This window comes from Rhodnius prolixus, unplaced genomic scaffold (assembly GCF_049639745.1).
Source record: "Rhodnius prolixus isolate KJV_2025 unplaced genomic scaffold, Rpr scaffold_10, whole genome shotgun sequence".
Classification (NCBI taxonomy): Eukaryota; Metazoa; Arthropoda; class Insecta; order Hemiptera; family Reduviidae; genus Rhodnius; species Rhodnius prolixus.
In genome coordinates this window covers 8,010,245-8,033,888 of record NW_027411615.1, presented here as the reverse complement: position 1 = coordinate 8,033,888, position 23,644 = coordinate 8,010,245, and the positions used below count along the sequence as shown (strand labels likewise).

Sequence of the window (23,644 nt, the reverse complement as noted above, 5' to 3'; positions counted from 1 at the left end):
GATAAATGACCTCCAATGAGAAACTTTAAACATATTTGCCAATAGATGGATATTATAAGGGGAAAAAAAGGTGGTTGAACTTAGTGTTATTCTTCTTGAGTTTATTAACTTCAAACTTAGTGTAGACTTATAATTGAATTCTAATTCGGTTATTGAACTTTAAGAATACTTAAGCTAGAAGAGACATATAATTACACAAGTAAAAAACAAAAAAGTGTTGGCAATCTAGGAGAGATAGAAAGAAGTAAGTTGTAAGTGAATTACTTTAATTAGGAAGTTAGTTAAGTTTGTGTACAACAAGGCGTTTGAAGGAAGAAGTCGCTACTAACAATCCCTTTGGAAGCAATGGAGTAGAGTGGCAAATAGTTGAGAAAATAGTAGAAAACTGGTTTTTAAAGAAAAATTAAATATTGGTATTACAGGACGCATTCTGATCTCCATTTCCTCGTCGTGCCACCTGGACAACTGCTCCCAAGAGAGGAAACAGAGATGGTTTGAGGATGGAATTGAGTTACAAATCTCACAATTTCTTCTTGCTGAAAGGCGGCCTAAGGGAATCATCCTCAGAAACAACTAAGAGTGGATAACAGTAAGCAAAATAGCAAAATCAAAGGAGGAAATCAGAACAAAATGAGTTAAGTTACATAATAGGGACATGAAAATGAAGGTTAACTATTCACTCAAAACGTGCAATTCATATTCAAGATAGAGGCCAATACAATGTGAAATATCATTACAAAACTATTATTATGAAAAAATAATCCTAGCCGCATTTATAATTCAATTAAATAAGCTAAATATGACATCACAAGTAAGGTAGTACCGGGCGAAAATAAACTAAATTAAACTGGTGACAAAATTAATTAACTAATCTAAAAGAAAAAAACTTTATTTAGTTCAGAACACAACTAAACAAGACAAGATACATAACACAGGTGTTACAGCAGTAATCATTTATTTACTAGAGGGTCAAACGATTTTTAGTTTAAATAAGTCTTCAGTAATAACTAAGATAAATTACCAGCTAGAGAAGTGCTGACCTTCCGACAATCTGACAATTATGTATGTAAGAACTAACGGTTAGTACATTTAGTTAGGTGCAATTCAATTTTTCATTTTCTTAATATTAGAGATGAAGTAATAAACAATTTAAATTCTATTAATTTTAAACAAATATTCTTGGCAGTATGAAATTATAATGGTGTTGCAACATGAAGGTTTAGTTGACCTACAAGTTCAGTATATCTATAAAAAAATTTTTGATAACCTTCTGCTGTTTACTAAAGATAAATACATTTATATTTTAAAAAGAACAATTTAAAGGTTTTTATTTTCACTTAATTAGGTGAGTATTGCGACCGCGTCATACTTTCAATTTCGAGCTGCCTAAGAAATATCCATTTTGAGAAGCCCTCAACCTTTTTCGAACAAAAAGGTCTCTCAATGTATGTGCGATCTCAAAAACGAGTTACTTTGTAGAATTTATTACAATTTAAATAGATGGAGGAAAGAATACAACAAACACATATTAAAGCCTTTAAAACTCTTAACATACCGCTTTTTATGAGATTAACAGTACTCGTAATCTAATATTATTTTTCATATGATTTGCACTTCAAATAACAGCAGAATTTAGAATAATGATTTCCAGTATTTATAAATTAGCTTTTAAAATAGGTCCCTAAACAATTAATTCCAAACATCTCCCGTTGGGTACAATAAAATCTATTGAAATCAAAATACAAAAGGAGAGTCATTATTGAAGACCATCCCTCTGTTATTATTGTGGCAAGCTGAATGATGTCTGGCGAAGTGCGCAGACATTATAAGTCAATGAACTGCAAGTTCACTATAATGACATTCATAAATGAACTGTGAGCCCAGTTGGAAAAGATATTTTTTATTAAAACAAAATAATAAAATAAAAATAGCACTGCTGAGTTGCTACGCCATAATGACAGGATTGCTAACTACAAAGACAATATTTAACCTGCTGTTTTCTAATTATTTTTTTAAGTAAGAAAAAATAAATATTGGACAGTCTTTGATTAACATGATAAGGCTGTTATACGAAAACGAAATTATGGTCATAAAAGTAGCTAGGGAAATTTCTGACGACTTCTCTCCCACAAAAGGACTGAAACAAGGATGTTGCACGGCTCCCACACTCTTCAAGATATACCTGGACCATGTGTTGTCCCAATGGAAAAGGAAGGTCTCTGGTATGGGTATCCCTATTTATGATGCATGTTTGGCTACCCTACATTTCGCAGACGATCAAGCAGTAATAGCCCAGGATAGTGATGATATAATCTTTATGGTCAAAAATTTAGCAAAGGAATATAGGTCCTGGGAGCTAGAAATCAATTTCGACAAGTCAGAATAAATGGTAGTGGGATGATCAAACAACGAGAAAGATCTCCAACTCCCAGATGGATCCACAATTAGGAATGTGAAAAGCATTAAATATCTGGGGTCTATATTTGAGAAGGATGGCTTCTCAGATAAAGATATAGAATCCCGAATTCAAAGTGGCCGAAAAGCCATAAGAATGTTGAATTCCGTATTGTGGAATCCACACATATCAGTTGGGGTGAAAAAGCAAATTTATACGTCCATTGTGGAGAGTATATATCTATATGGGAGCGAGACCTGGACTCTCACGAAAAAAACAAATGCAAAAGCTTAGAGCTGTGGAAATGGACTTCTGGAGAAGGTCGGCGCGATGGTCAAGAGCACAACGGGTGAAGTCAGAAGCAATAAGAAGACTCATAAAAGTGGACAACGACGTAATAGTCCGGATATACCAAAGAGGTCTAACTTGGTATGGTCACTTACAGAGAATGGGAGACGTCGGATGGCCCGGAAGATGTTTAAGGTGGCAAACACCCTTTAATAGAACCAGAGGCCGACCGAGGCGGGACTGGCAGCAGTGCATCCAGGAGGTTATGGCCGGCTGGGGAACAGTGATTGCCACGATAGAGAAGTTTGGAAAAATAAGATCCGTGCAGGCAACCTTCGGGAGACGCCTGAGTAAATAATAATAAAAATAAATATAATTAATACTTATTATTCGAAGAAAAAGAAATCATAAAATTAACTGCACTGAGAAGCAAGTACAAATCAGTGGACAAAAAAAAATAATAATAATCTAGAACTCAAACCTGAAGACTTTTTTGACTTAAAACTGTATAATTCTATTTCTAACATTCATCAGAAAGAATCACCTAAATGGGTCAAAAAAACTAATTCCTGATACGCTAAAAATGCACTTGGAATTTGGTTTTGATTTGGGTATTGTAGAATATAAATCTTTGTAGTGTTTTTTTTTATAAGAAACATGTTTGAACTGTTTACAGCTAAAGAATAAAGTATTAATCTTTATAACCATGAATGCAAAGATTTTGGAATATTGAAGTGGAAAGTCATTAATATTTTGCATGGCTTAAAATTAAACTTTTGAATAGAGCAGTGTACATAAATAAACGATAAATAAAAAAGCACCATATTGCAGATAATACGTTCATGATAAAAGTTGACCTACTCTATTTACCCACAAATTTAGATCAGGGTAATGATAATGTTACTGTATTGTTAACAATATAATAAGTTTTAATTTAAGAATTCCTTATACCATTTCACTGATAGTTTGATAGGTACTATCAGAGAACAAACTTATATTTATAACATATACATATATATGAACATCTTAAATATAAGTACATACATATACTATACATTTGCAAAAGAAGAGAGATTATTTTACCAAGGCCTGGAGTAACCCAAACTAAAACTTTATAATTTCATTTTTCTCAAAACAAATTCTCAAAATTTGCTTATAGATAAATCTTTTCCATGCGAAGGGGGTGATGATGAAGTATATTTCCAAATTGTGAAAGCATGAGCATGAATAGGAGAAAATTCTTTTGGAGGTAGACGTATAACAGTTATATTCTAAGAGTCGTTGAAAAAACAAGAAGAAAGAAATATTTTGTGTATAAAATATAATAACATTTTATAAGATCTAAAATACTTGGTGATTTATTATTAGATCAGAGGTTTATCATTATTTTTTCATTAAAAATGCTTAAGGCATATTATCATGCCTTGCTATTAATAAGCATTCAATTTTAATTTAATGGAAAAAGTTATTTAAAAAGATATTACTGCGTGGTAATACATCTTAAGAAATTAATGCTAGTAAAAATAAGAGAAAGTAATGCGTTTATGTTGATTTAGAGACTTTCTATTTTAATAGTACTATAAATGGCCTAATAAAAATATTTTATAAGCCAAGATATTATTTTAAATACAACCTCACATTCTATATGTAGAAAGACTGCTCTTCATTTCCATTCTGGTAAAAAAAATTGTTTCATGATAAAAGTGTACATATTATTGTAAATATTTTTTCAATTTTCTTGAATTAAAATTTAGATCTTCTTAATTCTCAGATAGCTATAGTTTATCCAATCTTCGTCAAGGACCATTGATTTATATTTTAGGACTCAATATTAACAAGTATTTTTTGATTCGGTACTTATTATATTACTATAAACTTAAAGATTGGTGATAAATATTGTGTACTTCCAATTCTGGCTAATTAAAATTGGCCTAAGAATAAAAAGTAATGTTTAAAATCTTATGAAGCACGCCATAAGACACAATTGTTTGGTGTCCCTGTTTAGGTTATTAAAATATCAGGCAAAAAACATGTGCCTGAATAGTTTTTGGTCCAATCAGTAGATCAAACCATAACCTCTTAAGCAAAGTAACAGTTTGTAGCATTTAGTTGACTTGAAGTGACATTCACAAAGCATTGATTAATTTATTGGCAGTTTATAATTTAAGCAATTAATGTGTTCTGAAAAAATTATGATAATAGTGAAAACTAGTTATTTTAACTCAGTACTAACCTTAAACAGTATTAACGTCTTGTATTAGGTCTTATTGTGCTTGTGAATGGTAGGTTAACTGCAGCATGTGTTAGAAAATGAAGTAATTCAAAATGTTTTAAACCTGTAATTAAAATTGAATGTATTAACGTCTTAGATGAAAGTAATTTAAATGAATGTTACATTCCAAAACTCTTTCAGTTATTATTAAGACCTGTAAAATGATAGTAGTATGTGTCAATTGAATTTTTCTTCACAATGTACGTCTCTACAATTAATGTACTCTTTTAATAGGTCTTTAGGTAAATCTTTTTTAATATGTACTTTATGGAATTAAAGAAAAAACAAATGTTTCAGAATAATATTAAAAGAGTCTAGAAGCAACTTAATGAATTTCAGAAGCGTAAGTGTTTAAAGATTTACATTACTGCTTGCTATGTTGTACTGTTGAAAAAAAAATTGGAATAAACTGAAAGGTACGTAAACTAATAATACATTAATATTAGAAATGTGCGTAAAACTGGTAATCTTATTTAAAAAGATGTTATCTAATAGATAAATCTATTCTCTAGATATGTATCATTTAGTTCATTTCCAGAAATAAGCTGTACTGATCTCTATGAAGAATTAGTCAATTAAAAAAATTTATTTAATGAATGTAATATACTATTTAAATAAAATAATAATAATAAATTTTTAAAGTACCATTTGTAAAGTATGTGACATTTACAGATGCATCTACTTTAAAGAAAAGAAATGATTCTGTAAACCGTAATGGCAAATTAACTTTCATGTACAAACGCCATATTGCAATTTTTAAAATTTAATTGGCTTGCTTAATTAAAATTTTATTAAACTTATTCTTGATTACAACTCACCTTATACATAGTAGAATATTCTCAAATCTCTTAATCAATTTACGTGAAAGCAATTTCATTTATCTTTATTTTATCTTAACAATTATTATTTTAAAAAGAACATACCTAATTAACAATTGGGGAATCTCCGAGCACTGGACAACTACTGGAGTAGTGAATCCAACAGTTGCATATATTTCATAAATAATGAAATATATCCAGTTTTAAGTAAAAGTTATAAATATAATTTTAAATTATTTTATTAATCTTAGATAATACAAAGTTACTTAATTTTAGAAAAGTGTAAAAAAAAAAATTGTATGTATTCAAATAATATATATTTTAAATAGTCCGGTAGGAAATTAGAAATGGTTAAAATAAAATTATTTTTTATTTATAATTAAATTACTTGTATTATTATTATTATTAATAATAATAATAAATAGTATTTTTTTTAAAGTGTACATTAAATTTCACGTTCTTCGTTGAACAGATTCAGAGTTATGAAGAACAAATTTCGTTCAGTGAAATGTTTCTAATATGCGTTTACAAGAGACAGTGTAATTCGTTGATTTCAAAAGTGAAAATTTTGTTTGATTTTTTTTGAAAGCTGTAAGTAAATTCACAAAGAGAATGTTCTGATTTGGACTTTTCCATCAATTCTAAGTTTTATTTTATTTTTGAAAATGCTGTGATTGTAAACACTACCTCAGAAAACGAAAAATTTCGGTAAGCTTAAGCTTTATATTGGTTTTTGGCCTGGGTTGGGGTGGAATTAATACATCATTTGCGATCGAATACGACTGTAAAGGATTTTATATATATATATATATATTCTTCGCTGCCGTTTCAAAAACGAAGTTGGGTCAGTGAAAGTGAGACTTCTGCTTTACTTAGCTTAGTTTGTAGTGTAAACGATTCTTTCCTATGAAAAAAAAAAATCAATGAATTTTTCCTAATAACATTTATTTTTTATATGAAAAAATATAACTTGTTAGACAGTGTAATATAAGCTACAACAACAAATGCTAATGGGGTGCACCGAAAGTGGTATCTCTAACTTCATTCACTTAATATATATATATAGAAAATTAAAAAGTTTAAAAGTAATTAAATTCTTGTTCTGTGAAAAAAATATGCATGTTGTAAGTTCCAAAATTCATTGACAATATACATTCTGCTTATTAAATATGCAATCTTTATTTAAAACCTTTCTTTATTGAAAGCTACATCATTACGCGCAATAAAATATTTATTATTTTATTAAATGGAGTAAAAAGTATGTACAAAAGAAGGTGGGTGGCCAGTTTGATTATCACAAACCGACAAATTGAGGCCCCTATGGTTGTCAGTGTTTTTATATTAAAATTTCTTACAGTGAGTCTTTAAATAAATAACGAAAAGGTCAAATAAATTACTTTTACAATAAGATTTTCCCATTAATGCTATTGTTTCAGTGCACTTGAGGTCATAAAGGAAGTTGTGTTGCATATAACCTTGTTGAATACAAGTGAAGATCCTAGTAGTATCAACAATCCTTTAAATAATTAAAACACTTTAGGTTTTATCCTGTATATATATATATATGTTTTTTGGAAGAATACTTTTCAGATCGCAGGAATAGTGACAAGTTATTCCTTCCGATTCTAAATATAAAATATTGCAATTTTCTGCTCGAGGAGAAGAGAGTATTTTCAACTTGTTTTTCTTTACAATTTTTTCTTAACTTAGCCATTATGAAAATGGCCATGCAATATGGCTCTGTTGCTAATTATCATTCCTGATCCAAACATGATAATTCCTGATTATTAAATTAATAATAGATCTAGTGAAGATATAAATCTTAAATCCACTATAAAACCTAATTTGAGACAGAGCACTGCATATTCATCGCATCACATAAAACTTATACCTAATTGAAAATTATTTGCAACTAGACTAGGGTGGGATGTTAAAAAGATAAAAGAGCTTACAGGGAAGAAAGCAGACTAATTAAAGAAGTAAACTTTTTATCTACTAGGAAATATCTAGTAATAAATATTATAAAAAAAAGTCATCAAGTTCAAGAAAATGTTCAACACGAAATCATCCTCATTGTAATTTGTTGTACGTTGAGTACTTTTTTGTCTGAAACTCTAATAGTTTTCTTTTAGAATAAACTCTTTTTTTTAGCTTTCTACTCTTCTACGAAGTAATTACAATGTAAACGTCCTGTTCAAAAACAGCCAATATAAACGTTATGACCTTCAAGGCAACTGCATTTTTTTATTTTTCTCTTCAGGAGTGAACTTTTTTTTCATTAGAAAGAGGAAAAAAGATTGATGATTACATCAACTTAAAGTTAAATTACTAAATTAATCTTTTTTATCAGGAAAAAAGGAAGGTTAAAGAAGAATGGACAATCCAGAAATATTTATTTATTAATTAAACAGACCAAATAGGTCGCAGTAACAACAGGTATAAGAGTCTTTAGTTTTGTAGATTGAGTTTAGATCGTTTGTCAAGTAGTCTGGCGAGAAGTTTTGTAGCGTTGGTTAGTTTCTTGTCATTTCAGTCTAGTATGGGGATTCCATGTCAATTGTTTGTCTAGGTGCAGTCCAAGGTAGCGTACTTTGTCCACAGTTGGTACAGGAGTTTGGTTCAAGATGATGGGAGGTAGGATTTTCCGACTGAGAGTAAATACTATAAACTTTGATTTCGTAACGTTAGTTTTGATTCGCCATTTGATAAGCCAGTCCTGTAAGTGGTTGATGTGCGTTTGAAGAGTTTGTGTAGCGATAAGAGGATCGGAATGAGTTCATACGGCATTGGGGATCGACTAAACGTTCCAATTGTTTACGCATTCAGACTTTACAATCAAAAATACTACTTCTTAACCTCCGTTCTTGGTATCTAACCTCACCATTCATAATGACCTCAACATCCCTTTCATTAACGACCTTACTGTAAAACTCGTTTCTTAAAATTTCATTCTTTTATAAGCAGCTCATCCTAATCCTTTAATTTGAACACTTATCTTCTTCCACATTACCAGGCAATCCTCCAAGGAGATTGAAGAGAAGATGGCCCCGCAACCTGCTCTCCTCATAATAGTATAATGAGCTGTTCACGTTAATGGAGTGACGCCACTGGGTGCCTTCTCCAATCTTCATTCAACACATTACATGACATCACATTTGCTTGTTGCAACAACCGTTGCAGCTGCAAATTTATAAAAAATTAAATAGAGTTTTATTTCATAACTTAAAAAAAAAAAAATTTTATTGGATTCTTATATATTTATATAATTGCCTTTTTTCTTTGTTGCATTGCCCATTAGAAGCCAAAACTTAAGCAAACTCTTGTAAAGTCTAGTATCATGTATACCATGTATTTCACTGCCTTAAGACAGAAGAGGAAGAACTAGGAGAAGTTCTTCTGCACTGGATGTCAGATGAGGCGTTGAATGAGGGTATAAGTCACCATAGTTATTAGCCTATTTTAATTTACCATTGACACTGTCAGAACTCCTACCAATTATGCTCTACCTTAGCTTTTTTCCTCACAATTATAGCAATCTATGTAGTTAGAAAGACCCAATTTCAATATCCAACACCACCATCAGCTTTCCTTACACCTCAGATTTTCAAAGCATCCATTTCTAATGGAAGTTTCAGTGTTATAAATTTAAAAATAAATTGTATAAGAAACGTAATTTAAACCAAATTAAGGAAGAACTTCTTTGAAACCTTTCATTAAATTTTACTAGCTGAAGTTCAGCGATTCTGGCAAAACTTGAAAATAGAATAAGAATTGAGCCCGACGTTACATGGAGATAAAAATGCTTTATGAGATGAATCTTACAGTGCTCTCTCTACGAACACATTCCCACTTCTTAAAAAAAATCCCTATAATATTCCATTAGCGGTTAGATAGGGGTACAATAGCAGTCCAGTTTGCTATATGCAAAGTCCCTTATTTTCTTTTTATGTATATAATAGAGGTGGGTGACCGACAGCCTGCGTAGCTTGACCGACCCCCTCTACATCAACAGGGTAGATGTCCTGCCATTAGGATGGTGTTCCAGTCAAGGTCACATCTGGTCACTTCTGTTACTGCCGCTTAATGTCTGGAAATATATTTTGTAAATTATTTAAAAAGCGAACGTTCAAGTATACTTGAAGCTTATATAATTGTTGTTTTACAAGTTTTTATTCTTCTTCTGATATTTCCTGGATGTGTGCAAGCTACGTCATTTGTTAAGAAGAACAGATATTTGGCATTTATCATGAACAAATCTATAATTTTTGCTTTTTGTTACCAAATAATTTTTTATTGAGAAATACAATCAAGTAATTATATTCTAAATTAATTTTATATCTCTTTTTTTTTCTATGCATTCATAAAGTTTTACTTAATATTATATCTTCGAAACTTAAACATGAAATACACCCTGGCTAAAAAACTTTTGCTCCTGCTGAATCATCATGAGGAAACATACTTAAGAGTTTGAGGTTCCTTGAAAATTATCTTTATCATCTCCTGATTTAGAATCTTCCCATAATAATAATTATCAATTTCATGATTGCAATCACAAGTAATATGCGTGTAACTACTTTCAATAAAAATGCATTCACAAAACTCATTAATTTAAAATAATTAAAAAAAAAACAACCACTGCGCTGGCAAAAAATCACTAACATCAAATTACTATTCAAGGTACTGCATTATGAAGAAAAGTAGAAAAACATTGAAACTAAAATTTTAAAAGAATATACAGTAATAATAATGTATTATCATTAATTTGTAGGATATATATACTTATATAAGATAAAAAGAGTTATAAAAACAAGGCTGTTGTATAGGACCCCTAGAATATTTACAATTTATGCAATGTCTGGTCATTAGTGAAAATTATTCAATAATCCTACAATGTTACTAAGATTTTATAACAACGATTGTGAACATTTCTATGCTATATTTATTTATGAATATTGTTTTTATCAGTAATAAAAAAAAAACAATGGTGAGGATGACAAATGTTGCAATTTGAAAGTGTATGTCGTTAATTTAGCGTTGCTGTTATGTGCAGAAACCGTTGTATATTGGAAGAAAATTTATTCCTCAAAATATTGATGTTCGATATGCCAGAAAGATAAGAGGGTAATATGGAAACAATGAAAAGCAACTTAATTTTTTAGAGTTAATGGGTAAAGGCGATAGAATGGGCTCTGAAGCAGGCCAAAGCTAGCAATGCACCAAAGAATTAACTGATTATTTGGAATCTAGAAAACTAGAATTACAACAAATTATAAAACTGGTGTTTCAAGCTGTTAGAGAGGTAGGCATATCTTAACATAGTGTTTTTGCTATTATTTGTATAAATAAAAGTAGCTACTTAATAAATGTTAGTGAGCAGCAAGTTTCTTATTAGATATGCAGCTGTACTGGGTAGTAGATAATTTTTTTATATTTGGGACACAAGGATAACGGGAATCTTATTTAAAATAAAACTGTTATGCAACTAAACATCTGAAACTCGTATTTATTTAAAGGAAATGTATACTTAAAGAAAGGAAATTTTATGTAAACTTCAAGGCGAACTAATTCCGTTAATGAGTGTTTAATTAAAAAAAAAAAAAGGAATATTTAAAACGTAAAGTTGATAATTTGTTTGTCTGTAGTTATAAATATCTTATTTTGGGCTCAGAAAAAACACAAAAATGCAATACCTATACAGAGTTCTACTAAAGAAAATAAGAATGAAATAAAATTTGAGACACTATATGTTTTAAAATCGTATCTGCAATAAAATATGAGGGAAAAAATCAAACCATGGATACAGACATAAAACAGACAATTTTAGTTATTTGTGCATTTTATCTGTCTATAATCTAAAAAATATAAAGTTGATTCTAAAAGTACTAACAAAGAAAAGTATATAAATGACTACTTAAATTTCTATTTAATTGAATTTCTATGCACTAATATATTTTTCAGTTTATGTTCTGAAATAGAGCTAATACTAAGCGTACAAGTAGCACAAATTTATTGGTCTCGGTAAAGTGGATCCATTTGCTATCTATCGGCAAAAGAAGAAACTAACTGACAAGTAGTTGGTAAATTGCAGACGTTTTTTCCTTTTTATTCAGCTGATGAGACGGAAAAGTGAATTCAAGTGCTATCTAGCGGGGCAAATGTGAAGCAACTGAAGAATGGTTTTAAATAATTTTATTTTTGCTTTACCACAAAGCCAAAATGCATAATAAACTGCCGAAAAATGTGCGATTTTTTTTTTAATTATTTTTTTCTCTTTTAGACTAAATACGTATTTTCTGTTTTTACTTATTTACTTCTTATTTTTAAGTAAAAAGTTTTAAATGAAGAACCACAGCTATAATTGTAATCTAAGGTAAGGACTTAAGAGAATACTTCTATTAAATTAGGACTTATTAGATTTTAGTGTTATTTATTTATTTTTATTATGTTCTATATAATGTGATTACGAATTAAATATGTTGTAACAATTCAAATTGGAAGAAATTGTTGACCAAATGTACGAAAAAGCAGGTGCGTATATAGAAGGGGCCATCCTCTCTTCAAATTGAACAATATCAGTTTTTTTTTTAAATAAAAGTAGAAAGAAAAGAGAAAAATCATTTACTTTTGAAGCATTTAATAATTCACTTCCTCTCGGCTTTGTATTAAAAAAGAGAAATTCCGATAATGAAGTAAGAGGATGGTGTGAAATTATATTTGTACTGGATCTCTTTTTCCCAATTTTTTTATTTTTATTTTATTAAGAAATTTTTTTAAGGCAATAGTATATAGGGTTAATTTGAACCTGGTTACCTACATCACTTTGTTTTGTAACTTTTTCAGGATATACGATATTTGAAAATGTCTCGCTGAAGAAGTGATGTCATGTTTTCTTTAACACCATTTCACTATAGAAATGCAACATTTACAATTTTTGAAATTGGCTACTTTTTAATTTACTCTATTTTATTTTTATCTATTTATTTTCCGGTGCAGGGACAGCTTGGTCATCAGTGCAACACTCTATTTTATTATTATTAAGTTAAAAGAAGATCAGATTGCCCTTAAGTTCTTTTATTTATCAGTTAATGTATAGAGAATATTAGACAGAAAAAAAGAACTGAAGCTGTTTACACAAGTATTATAACCAGAAATTTATTACGTCAATTTGTACATGTTACATTTATGCGAAAGAAGGTCCTCCTTATCGTAAACTTAGTTTTTTTTTAGAATACGAGGACTGCTGTCAATGAAGCAGTACGAAGGGAGGTGGAAATGAACCTTTGCAACAGTTCTACTGAACTGAATTGGAGATAAGTGAATTAGCCTACTACACAGCTTGTAAGTGCTAGCAACTAAACTGATAAGATAATCGTTAGAGAGAAGTTGAACTAAATGACTTCTCTTGTTTAATAAAATCGCTACATTTCAGCTTACTGCAACGTTTCATTCTTTAGATATTTTGAAGTAGAAGTTGAAAATTTAAATTTATGTTTTTATATTCCCAGATAATTGGTTATTATGACCATTATTACCTTTAGAAACAATTTCAACTGAAACCATCCAATTCTCAGACTTTTTTTTTTGTATTAAGGACTATCGTTTGAAACTCCATAATAAATAACTAAATTTTTAAGTATGCCAATCCTCACTTTTTGATATTTGAACAACCATATCCTTTCTTATAACATTCATAATCCTTTGCACTCTTACACATACGCTGCCATAATCATTAAATTCGATGCCTGCACAAACAACTAAAGAATGTAAGGATACTTAAAATTTTTCCCAAGAACAGTTATTTATTGTTAGATTCTAAAGGACATGCTTCCATCAGACGTGATCAGAGCTAATTTGCTCTCAAAGAGTGGCGTACTTTCTTATTAGTCTTCAAGACAGAATCTACAAATTTTAACAATAGTAATTAGAATTCGCTGCATGTTGCAACAATTTCATGGAATGAGTTACGGCTAGAAAATTGTAAATCTTAGAAGTAAAAGAGAAAACGCTTTCAAAATTCAAAATAATTATTTTATTTATAATATTCTTTTCTTTTTTTTATTCTAGATTTTACAGTTTTATCTAATTTGATTTCTTCTCAGGTGTTTTGAGGTATGACATTCCAAAAAACTGATTTTAACAAATTGGTTTGAAATTGGCCTGTACACGAAGCATAATTCATGAGCGGAAATTTTGACCTTTGAAATTGGTACGTTAATGAGATTTGATATTTCTTTTTTTGGGAAAAAATCAGCCAATCGTTAGTGCCTAATTTTTAAATTGATTTTCCGATTTTTTAGAATTTTTTTCGGACTTTACTCACTGCACCAAACTTTTTTTGAGACATACTTCCACTACAAGTCTGCCTTCAATTATAATAAGTGGGAACATAATAACTCAATAACTCTTCAAAAAGATAGATCGATAATGTCGCAGATCATGCTATTTGCAGGCTGCTAGAATGTTTCAAATTGAAATAGTGCCAAACTGAAGACTTTCAAAAACTGTGAATGGCCTAAAAGTTACTAGCAATTCATCTAATTAAATGTTAACCTTAATGTGAAAAAATTAAATGACATATTTGAGATGTGATGAAATTATTATTTTTGCTATGTAACAAAGATCTTTATTAAGTTACATATTAAGAAAACATATTATTCTGTATTTAGTTAATATTCTAGTGGGAAAAAATTTTAATTTTTTTTACTTATTGTATTTTGATGTTATTTTGTTTATTAATACTTAATCACAAGAAGCGCTTGTCCATCTCCGTACCTATACAGTTTTATTTATAAATTGTTAAATAGCTGAAGATTAAATTATTAAAAACAAAACTCTTCGAACAGACTTCTCACTTACTTGTTTAATAATGTATTTCTTGTATTCTTCTATACCTGTTGATTTGGTCCGAATTTTTTATTAATAATTTAATATTTTTGTCGCCATCTGTTTACTTGCACGATTTTTGTTTCATATTATTTTGATTAAACTCTTGAAACATCAATAAATAAAATAATGTGAAATAGATTTGTTACTATTATTGATTCATTTTAGACAGTATTTGACTACGAAACAAATAAGTGTAATGAGTCCATGCGTTTCTTAAATTTTTAAGATAGAAACGTTTATATAAGAGGAACAAAACAAATTTCAAAACTTGATCATCAGTTTTATCATCTATTCTCTTGATGTAATCCATCATTATACTGAACTGATTTCAAAGAACGGACTCTTTTATTTCAAAGTTATGTAGAAGAAGGAGGCATACATTTGATTGTGATTGTAAGTAATCAATACTTATATAATTATTGGGATATGTTTTCCTTATACCTTTAAATATTTTATGCCGCAAGCTGTGCTGTGTCACCTGAACGACTGTACCCTCACCACTGCCAACTTCGCCGTTCTTGGGGAATGCTGTTTACCTTTACAGAATCATTCTTTACTTTTGAAACAGTTTTATTAATTTTATGGCATTAAAAATATTCCAAAAAACGTTTTAGAAATAAACGGTTAATGAAACAGATAAACGCCTTGCAAGAACTCTCACAATTATATTACTGGAATTACTTTGTTTACTCAGTAGGAAATATGCATGAAGGAAATGCATATATTCTCGAAATTGACAATAAACTACCCAACTTCTTAACCGAGTGGAACCGATCCTATTTTTAGGATGTTATAAGTTACAAAAGATTTACGCAGCTATTACCAATACTATGGCAAATCCTGGACCAACGCCGTTTTCTAGAGTAGTGGAAATAAAAAAAAGAAAAGATATTTTAGTAAGCTTTCAGATATTATAAGAAAACATGTAAAGGGTCATATAGGCCGTAGAAAACATTTAAAAAAAGAAAAACAATGGCTACGAAATTTTTTATCACAGCACATTTTCCTAATTTCTTTTAATGTTTTGCATGAAGGTTGTTGGATTTAACAAAAAATATTTTTAAAACCCAAACATTTACTACCAAAGGGTTGTTAACGACTATTTTGTTCTCGTTTCATAATATGTACAATACGTATGTATGTTTCAAAAACAATGGACAAAGAGGGAGTCCTGGACTAGACTGACAGTCCTATATTTATAACTTACTATTTTACGAAATGGGAAAAATTAGGGATTAGTGCTTACTTTTTAAGTAAATAGGAAACATTAAATAGGTAATTAGCTCAGTGAAAGTGCTTAAGTTCGTTTTTTTAGAGGATGGCAAATAGTAAAATGTTAGTAAGTTCTAAATCTTTCGCTAAATGTTAGAATGTCTAAATTGTTTTAAATGGAAGTATGGTAATATAACACAGAGTTTATTGTTGCAGTTCTATAAGCTATACTCTTTACTATTTAATATTTACTACGCATTTTTTTTTTTTCTATTTTAATTAGCCGCCTGTAGTTGCAAAGTTTGAATAATGGAAGTTTACGAATTGCTTTCTACGTTTGCGCCACTATTAGTTAATGAAAACAAGAGTAATTAGTTAATTATCAAAAATCTTGTAAATAAAATCTTAAATCATGATATTCTTATGAGATAAAGCCAGATAATTATTATCATTAGAACGCAGTACTCGTTGCTGCTTTAATGTATTTTTCTAATATAAGTTAATAATATTGATTATAGATAGCAACAGTTCAAAAATTACAAAAATGTGTAAATTAAGAATGCTTTTGTTAATGTCCTAGGCTAAAACAAATGCACATAAATTTTATTATAATAATTAAAAGCTAGTAATTATATTAGGAGTAAATTCTTTATTTTGTCATCAGTAAATTTATTAAGGTAATGGTATTTTATCAAAAGAAAATTTAATTATAAATAATTACAACAGACTTTTTAAATTTATTTATTATTTATCTTGTAAAGGTTTATTTTCTTATGTTAATATTTGATTATCTTTGTGTGTTTTTTTGCGGGAGTGTCCTGAGGAGTATTGATTCTTTATTGATATAAAAATTTTGCTTTTTATTTTGCCTCTTGGTTGTAAAAGCTCTTATGGCCGTCAATAAATAAATAAAACTGAATGATATCATAAAGTAAGACAATATTTCCCGCACACTTTGCAATAAAAACTCAGAGTATAAATAATATAATGTGAAATATCTTACTGATACAATAATTGCGCTGATATTTCATTTCTTTGTTTGATTTCTTTTTTTTTTTTTCTAAAAAAAGAGTATTATTCTTCTCAATATTTTCCTTTTTTGCATTTATTATATGTATGTTATTATTGTTCCAATTTTATTTCAATTAAATTTTGCAATTTAATTTTAATTCAATGGCAGACTGCGCTTTTTCCTTTGTTTTCTGCGCAATACGCGCTTCTATGCGGATTTTGAAAAACAGACCATTCAGGAAGTTTTTCTCCTTTCTATCGGTCCTAAGCCAGCTGTCATACACACGTCGGGACAATCATCCTTATGCATATATTCATTCGCAGCTCTTTGGACTCTCGATTGACCAACATATAGATTCTTGTCCCGCCCTGAGTTGTTAGTGAGATGTTTAGGCTTTTTACCGACCTCTCCGAGGCAGCTGGTTTCCCCCCCCCCCACCTAGCGCATAATTGTTTAAGCAGGCGCCTCCAACAAAATTGGGTTCATGCCGGAATCATTCTGTTGAGATTGTAAGGCGGAGGAGAAATCACCAAAGCATCCAGATGGATTGTTTTGAATGTCAGATTAGTTTCAGGATGTTTGGTCGGATTAGGTTGACGGTGTAGTAGCTTAGTCTGTTCCCTTTTAAAGATGCTGAGATGCTGCTCGTGTCGTTCAGTACTCAATGAATCTTAGATGGCTTAGGTTCGGTATTGGAGTTTCGTCCTAGACTCGGTCCGTTGCAGTTGTTTGCCTTTAGGGTTATCTATAACGGATATCTTTGGATAGCTTGGGTTCACTCTAAGTTGACGAATAAAAATAATAAATCAAAACTCTTATTTTGAAGGAGTGGAAAAAAGCCGGATGTTTCAAAATAGCAAAACTATTGAATATATCTGTGCAATTACTTCTTCAAAAGATAAAAATCAATGGATCTTATTCTCATAAAAATTCCGTATAAAAACTCTCGCAGCGCTGTCACATTTTAGTAATAATTCTTTTAATTTTAATTCACTGTTTAAAATATGTAATGTTTCCAGCTAATGCTTTGATAGTTCCAAATACTATCATGGTCGTACTTACATAGGCTCTTCTACATCATTTTGCATCAATTTTGACGAAATTTACCATTTTTATTTCTTTGTGGATTTAGAAATCAAATACACAAAGCTTAAAATATCGGAATTAGTTCTATAAAAGCATTAACAAGGCAATATTAATAAACTTACCATTATTTAGAGCAGGTATTAGCGTATTAATGTTGCAAAAATTGTTATTGACAAAGTCTGGGTCGTCAAAATCGAAGGAGATTTCCTCCTCATATTCGGTGTAAGACATTTTAAATGAATCTACAAAAAAAAAAAAAATGAAATTAGTATTCTCTTTACAGATTTAGAGGTTTTTGCAATCAGAATTTATGGAGATTGGATTTATGGTTGTACGAATGTGTTAACTGAAATAAAAAACTAACTGGGTACGTTAATCCCTTTTCACTTATAAATGAAAATCTGTTTTATTTGAAGTCTTCTCCAGGGAAATTCATTTTAAGACCATGATTTAAAAAACTTGTTTTTTTGCGTTTTGGGGAAATCACACTTTCTCAGAAACCCTTTGAATATTGTAAACCTTGAATGAAGACATCTAACTTTTACTGCGTTAAACCAATTAAGATTTAATAAATTGTAGCAAGAAAAAGTTGTCGTTGTAGAAACCTATTATTTTTCTATAAACTTTAATTTTTAATTTTACGAGTTTACACGATATGAGTTGGTTTGGGATCCCGGAAATGGAAAATAAATTTGACCTTTCTGAGAGTTTTTGTTTTTTTTATTTAAAGAGAAGGAGAGATTCATTATTTAAACATTTCTGATGAAGACGAGAACTTAAAGCGATATCTCTGATAAATCATGCAAATTTGAAAGGAGTAGAGAAAGGTATTATATTATTAATCAGATTTGGAAATGATAGCTCATAAACCGAGACTCATTTGGAATGTATTTTATAGCTTCTGTTCGAAATAAATTATTAATAACTAGCACCCAAATGTGAAAGAACAACTTAAGTACAAGCAAACATTGCATCATTTTTGAAGACAATTCTTACTCATTGACTACACAAGTAGATTTGTAACTTTGACAAACAACTTAGTATGCGGATCTCATCAAACTTGAAAAATAAGTTTAGTTTGAAAATGTGGTTAAGTCTGCGAAATAGACTAAATTAAAGATAATGCATCATCTATTTCTGATAGTTTTTATTTAATATTTAAATCCTAATTGGGATAATAATTCCAAAATTTCGTAGCCTTTGTAGCGAAAGATTTAGAACTTACTAACATTTTACTATTTGCCATCCCCTAAAAAAACGAACTTAAGCACTTTCACTGAGCTAATTACCTATTTAATGTTTCCTATTTACTTAAAAAGTAAGCACTAATCCCTAATTATTCCCATTTCGTAAAATAGCCAAGAGGTGAATTTTCAAATGAAAAGACTGCGTAATTCTATAAAGCACATTGAAGAAAGAGCAGATGAACTGTACCAACAACGTTTTGGGAAATTGGACAGAATTAATAAAAGAGAAAAAAAATATTCAAAAATTTTGAATTTTTGCATAAAGGAAAATGTGGAACACCATAAGATAATATGCCGGTGAGTAATTCTCATATTATTAGCATTTAAAAGAAAATTTTAATAAATTTAAATAATATGTGATGGATATGTTTCACTTAAATCGCCAAAATAGAATATCATTTTAATAATTAATTCTGAAGTTATATATCAACAAATTGTAAATCATCATTTTTTTTCAGAGCTTTCAATTTACTTCACAATTTGGCAAAATGGCCATTAGCAGGAATGTTACTAATTGTCTCCGTAGTGATTGCTTTGACAGTGTTCAACTTTGTATCAACAGTAAGTTATCTAACAAAATTTAGTATATTTATGAACTGAAGTACTATTCTCTAACTTCTAGTTTAAAGATTGGATTTTAAGGCTCAAATAGCTCTGTGAGCGGTTATGTTATCATTCTTCTTGAGTTGGTCTAGTTACATAGAATATGGTTATTTCGCCGACCCCTGCATGTCTGTTAGAATACACTTATCTTTTACAAGGCTTAATATTTTCCACCCAATCATTTTGCAATGATTATCTCTTCTGCTCTTGCAGACTAACAAAGAGATTCTAGAAAGCATATGACCGTTACTTTCCCACTGTCACTAGACTTGCAGTGTAAACAGCGGTCTCTCATGGAGTTTGGATTATATGACTTGACCAGTTTGTACTTTTTATGTTGGCTCAATTCTCTAGTCTATATAGCTACATGTTTGAGGGGTAACCATCTGAACACTAACTGTCTTCGTCTCAGAATCAAAATCATAGGAACCGCCCAATGTTTCTTGTGCTAAAGGAATTAACTAGAAACAAATTAGTCCCGGTTAATTAGCCACATTATAAGTTTGGGAATTAGGAAGAAAACAGATCAAGTAAAAGGTAGCTTTCTGATGTTTTGTGCTCTACATTTAGTCCATTGCCTTGGAAAACAGATCACATACCTTAAAAATAACATTAATGATACAAATAATAATATCATATAAATATTGATACTAATATTATAATAATTAGGTATAATAATAATATTCATAAATATATTATTGAATTAAAGTACTTTTAATAAAATTTGAAGGACAAAATAAGGATTGCAACGCAATTGCTTACTACCATTGTGATTTTATTTGTAATCTAGGATGTCGCAACAATTTGTTACATCGGCCAACAAATGCCAGATTTAGTAAGTTTCAATAATCATCTAGTTATCATTAATTTTATGTATTATTTTAACTCGTTGAGTTCACACTAGCTTTCAAAGTGTTTGTGTGTTTTCTTTAAGGAGTTTCTGTGACTATGTTGAAATTTTCTTAAAATCCACCGACTTTTTTTTTGTTTTAATTTATTATAAACTTTACTAAATGAGAGAATTTGTTACTGCTCTGATGTGGTTACGGAAGCTATTTTATGTTTTACTAACCGCACTTGGTACATACATACATTGAACATATCGTGTGAACAGAGAAAAAAATCTTTCAAAACTGTTACTATTATTATGTTAACGAGTTTCGTTGCAATTTTTATTTTAATATTGCCGGCAGATGGAGTAATGTTGGAATTATATTCTATTAACTGGATGCTTTACAGCAAGGAAGTTAATAGGTCTGTCTTGATAATGAAAGAAAATCTAAAGCAACCATTGCAATTAATGGCTGCAGGAATTTCACCAGTTAATCTGGAAATGTTTACCTCTGTAAGTCCATATTTAAATCTATTAAATGTTCAGCGTTTCCTACGTTAACGAAGGCTAACCTTCTTGCATAATTGTACTGCTTCATTTCATCATTAGATATTAGCTGGAACGTTAATCAGCGGATAAATTTATTATAAGTTCAATGTACTCGTACATAGCAAATAAGATAACTTACAGTTAAATACAGTCCCACCGAACTGTCCCGTCCCGTCATTACAGACATTATCAAAGTGGGGAATACACAAATTATTTTGGGAAATACCTAAGCCAGAATATCAAACTTTCTTGTTTATTATTATTACCCTTCATTACCGAGATGTGGGTGAATATTGAATCCATTGGCTTTGTCTGCCCATGTCCAGTTTAACTTTGTAAAAAAGCAATTATGGCAGGAACATACCACTATTATTATGATGAATTTAGTTTCTCCTGTACGTATCACGTATGACTAGCGTTGTAGAGTATTGTTGCGAATAGCACTGCAAACATCAATAATGCAATGTAACATTTTCACTTTTAGATTATGAATGCATCTTACTCCTACTTCAATTTGCTTTGGGCATTTCATAATGAAAATTCCCAATGAATGGCATGATGTATGATGCAGAGAAGGTTGCAGTTTGGGGAGTTCAACTCTGTCTGTATTTTAGAAGAAACTTCTATTCTGGATGTTTTATATTGTGATGAACGAAACTAATCAGCCTTGGAATTCATGAAATCAGAATCAATTCTATAATGAATTAATTAATTCTAAAACTCTTTTACTAATTCCAGTTCCTGCACTTATATATCTTGTACTCTCATACAAACTTCTTGGAATTCATTAAAATATTTTATTGATAGATAACAACCTAAGTTAGTAACAATACTATTTTTTTTATCGCAGGCACTAAAATTCTTAATTTTCTTTCGCACTACATTATATGAATATGCCTTAAATAATTAATAATATTACATTTATAACGGACGAGATTAACTCCAGCTGATAGTAGATTTTTTTCTTCCTTGGAGCTTCTAACAGCTCAATGTCCGGTGATCGACAGTGTTACATTTAACGAGGGAAAACTGACCGGAGGCCGGCAATGCACTGGAAAAATTTCCGGGTGCTAACAACCTCAGATGTTGACGTGCCTTTATAATAAAAAAATATTTATTATTAAAAATTTAATTTCAAATTGAAATATTACCAAACTTAAGACCCAATAACCGTGACTAGTCTAAAACTATTACTAATTTATTTAATTATTTAACTGCACATTAACACTTTTAAAAATTGAATGAAATTTGTGATAAGTATTTAGATTAGATTAGATTAAATTAGGGCGGCCTCAAGGCCTACGCCACTGCGACCCTCTTGGATCTATTGTGGCTCCCCGACTTTAGAGCTCACCCTCCAGACCTGTCCATTAATCAGACTCTTAATTCTGGAGAGTGACTCCTGGGTAAAGCTCTCAGGCCTTGGTTTTTCCTCCCCGAGAAGTAACATCCTTAGCCATACAAGCCCCCCACACTGACACAACACGTGCAGTGTTGTGTCAGGTCCATGCGATGCATGTGTTTTCGGAGCCTGCGTTGGCCAGTTAATAGGCCTACAATTATCCTTATAGCCCCACGGCCTTGACGGATTAATTCTGCAGTCAGCCTCGGCGAATAGCCTCTGATGAACTCCTTCGCCTGTCTCTGTCCAGTGGTGGCGAGCCACCACTCCTGAGACCTACTCTGCGTGATAAGTATTTACTCTTATTGTTAGGGGAGCTAGGAGGCTTGAAATGAAGTCTCTTCGCCGATCCTTTTTTGCTCTAGTGCCGTTGCGCTGGATCAGTTTGTGGATGACTGGTATCAGTGTGAAGACCACAAAGGAGTGTACAACCATTAAAATATATTTGTATTTTATAATAATTAATAAAAATCAATACATTTAAATACAATATAAGGGAGTACCATCCGTGGCCGTTGCCATATAGCATCTCTATATTCCCTCTAACCCACTAACACCAACATGCGCGAGAGAGCGCTTCCCCCTCGCCTTCAGGCGCGGCAGAATTTTTAACTATAAATGAAATTAATAATGAAATAAACTCTGTACACTTATTTAATAATCAAAACCATTTTTGTACTAGTCACCGATTAATAAAACAATGTTAATGTTCTAGTGAAAATAAAATTAATTGTTAATAGTTATTTAGTTTTTAAATATTTAATCACAAGAAGCGCTTATCCATCTCCGCATCTATACTGTTTTATTTATAAATTTTTAAATAGCTGAAGTTTAAATTATTAAGTCTCCAAACAGAGGTCACACTTATTTATTTAATAATTTGTAACATTTATTAGCCGACACCTGTTGTCTTCACGAGTTTTTGTTCTACAACCCCTTTTTTAAGTTCCTTAAAAACATTAATAAATTAAATATTTTGAAATTGACTGTCACTATTATTTATTAATTCCTTTTTGTTATTGTTACAAATTTAGTTAAAATT

At 30.3% G+C, this 23,644-nt stretch overlaps 1 protein-coding gene and 1 long non-coding RNA gene across 8 annotated transcripts in view; one reads left to right on the top strand and one right to left on the bottom strand.

The window, feature by feature from the left end:
- Pino (protein pinocchio) overlaps positions 1-23,644 on the bottom strand; it is a 243,757-nt gene that overhangs the window by 211,272 nt on the left and 8,841 nt on the right. Inside the window, exon 2 of the mRNA XM_074133048.1 lies at positions 18,092-18,211. Within this exon, the coding sequence (XP_073989149.1) occupies positions 18,092-18,200 (109 nt within the window). The 5' untranslated portion in view covers positions 18,201-18,211. The remainder of the gene's footprint in view (positions 1-18,091; positions 18,212-23,644) is intronic.
- On the top strand, positions 4,733-14,206 carry LOC141456778 (uncharacterized). Of its 7 annotated transcripts, none has more exons than XR_012459984.1 (9): positions 4,735-5,155; positions 5,253-5,371; positions 6,246-6,481; positions 10,824-11,072; positions 11,732-12,013; positions 12,099-12,143; positions 12,767-13,111; positions 13,873-13,979; positions 14,071-14,206. It is a non-coding gene; the product is annotated as an uncharacterized lncRNA (long non-coding RNA). The 7 variants fall into 7 exon arrangements; XR_012459982.1 differs by having other exon boundaries at positions 11,732-12,143; positions 12,767-12,908; positions 13,001-13,111; XR_012459983.1 differs by having other exon boundaries at positions 11,732-12,143; positions 12,767-12,908; positions 12,990-13,111.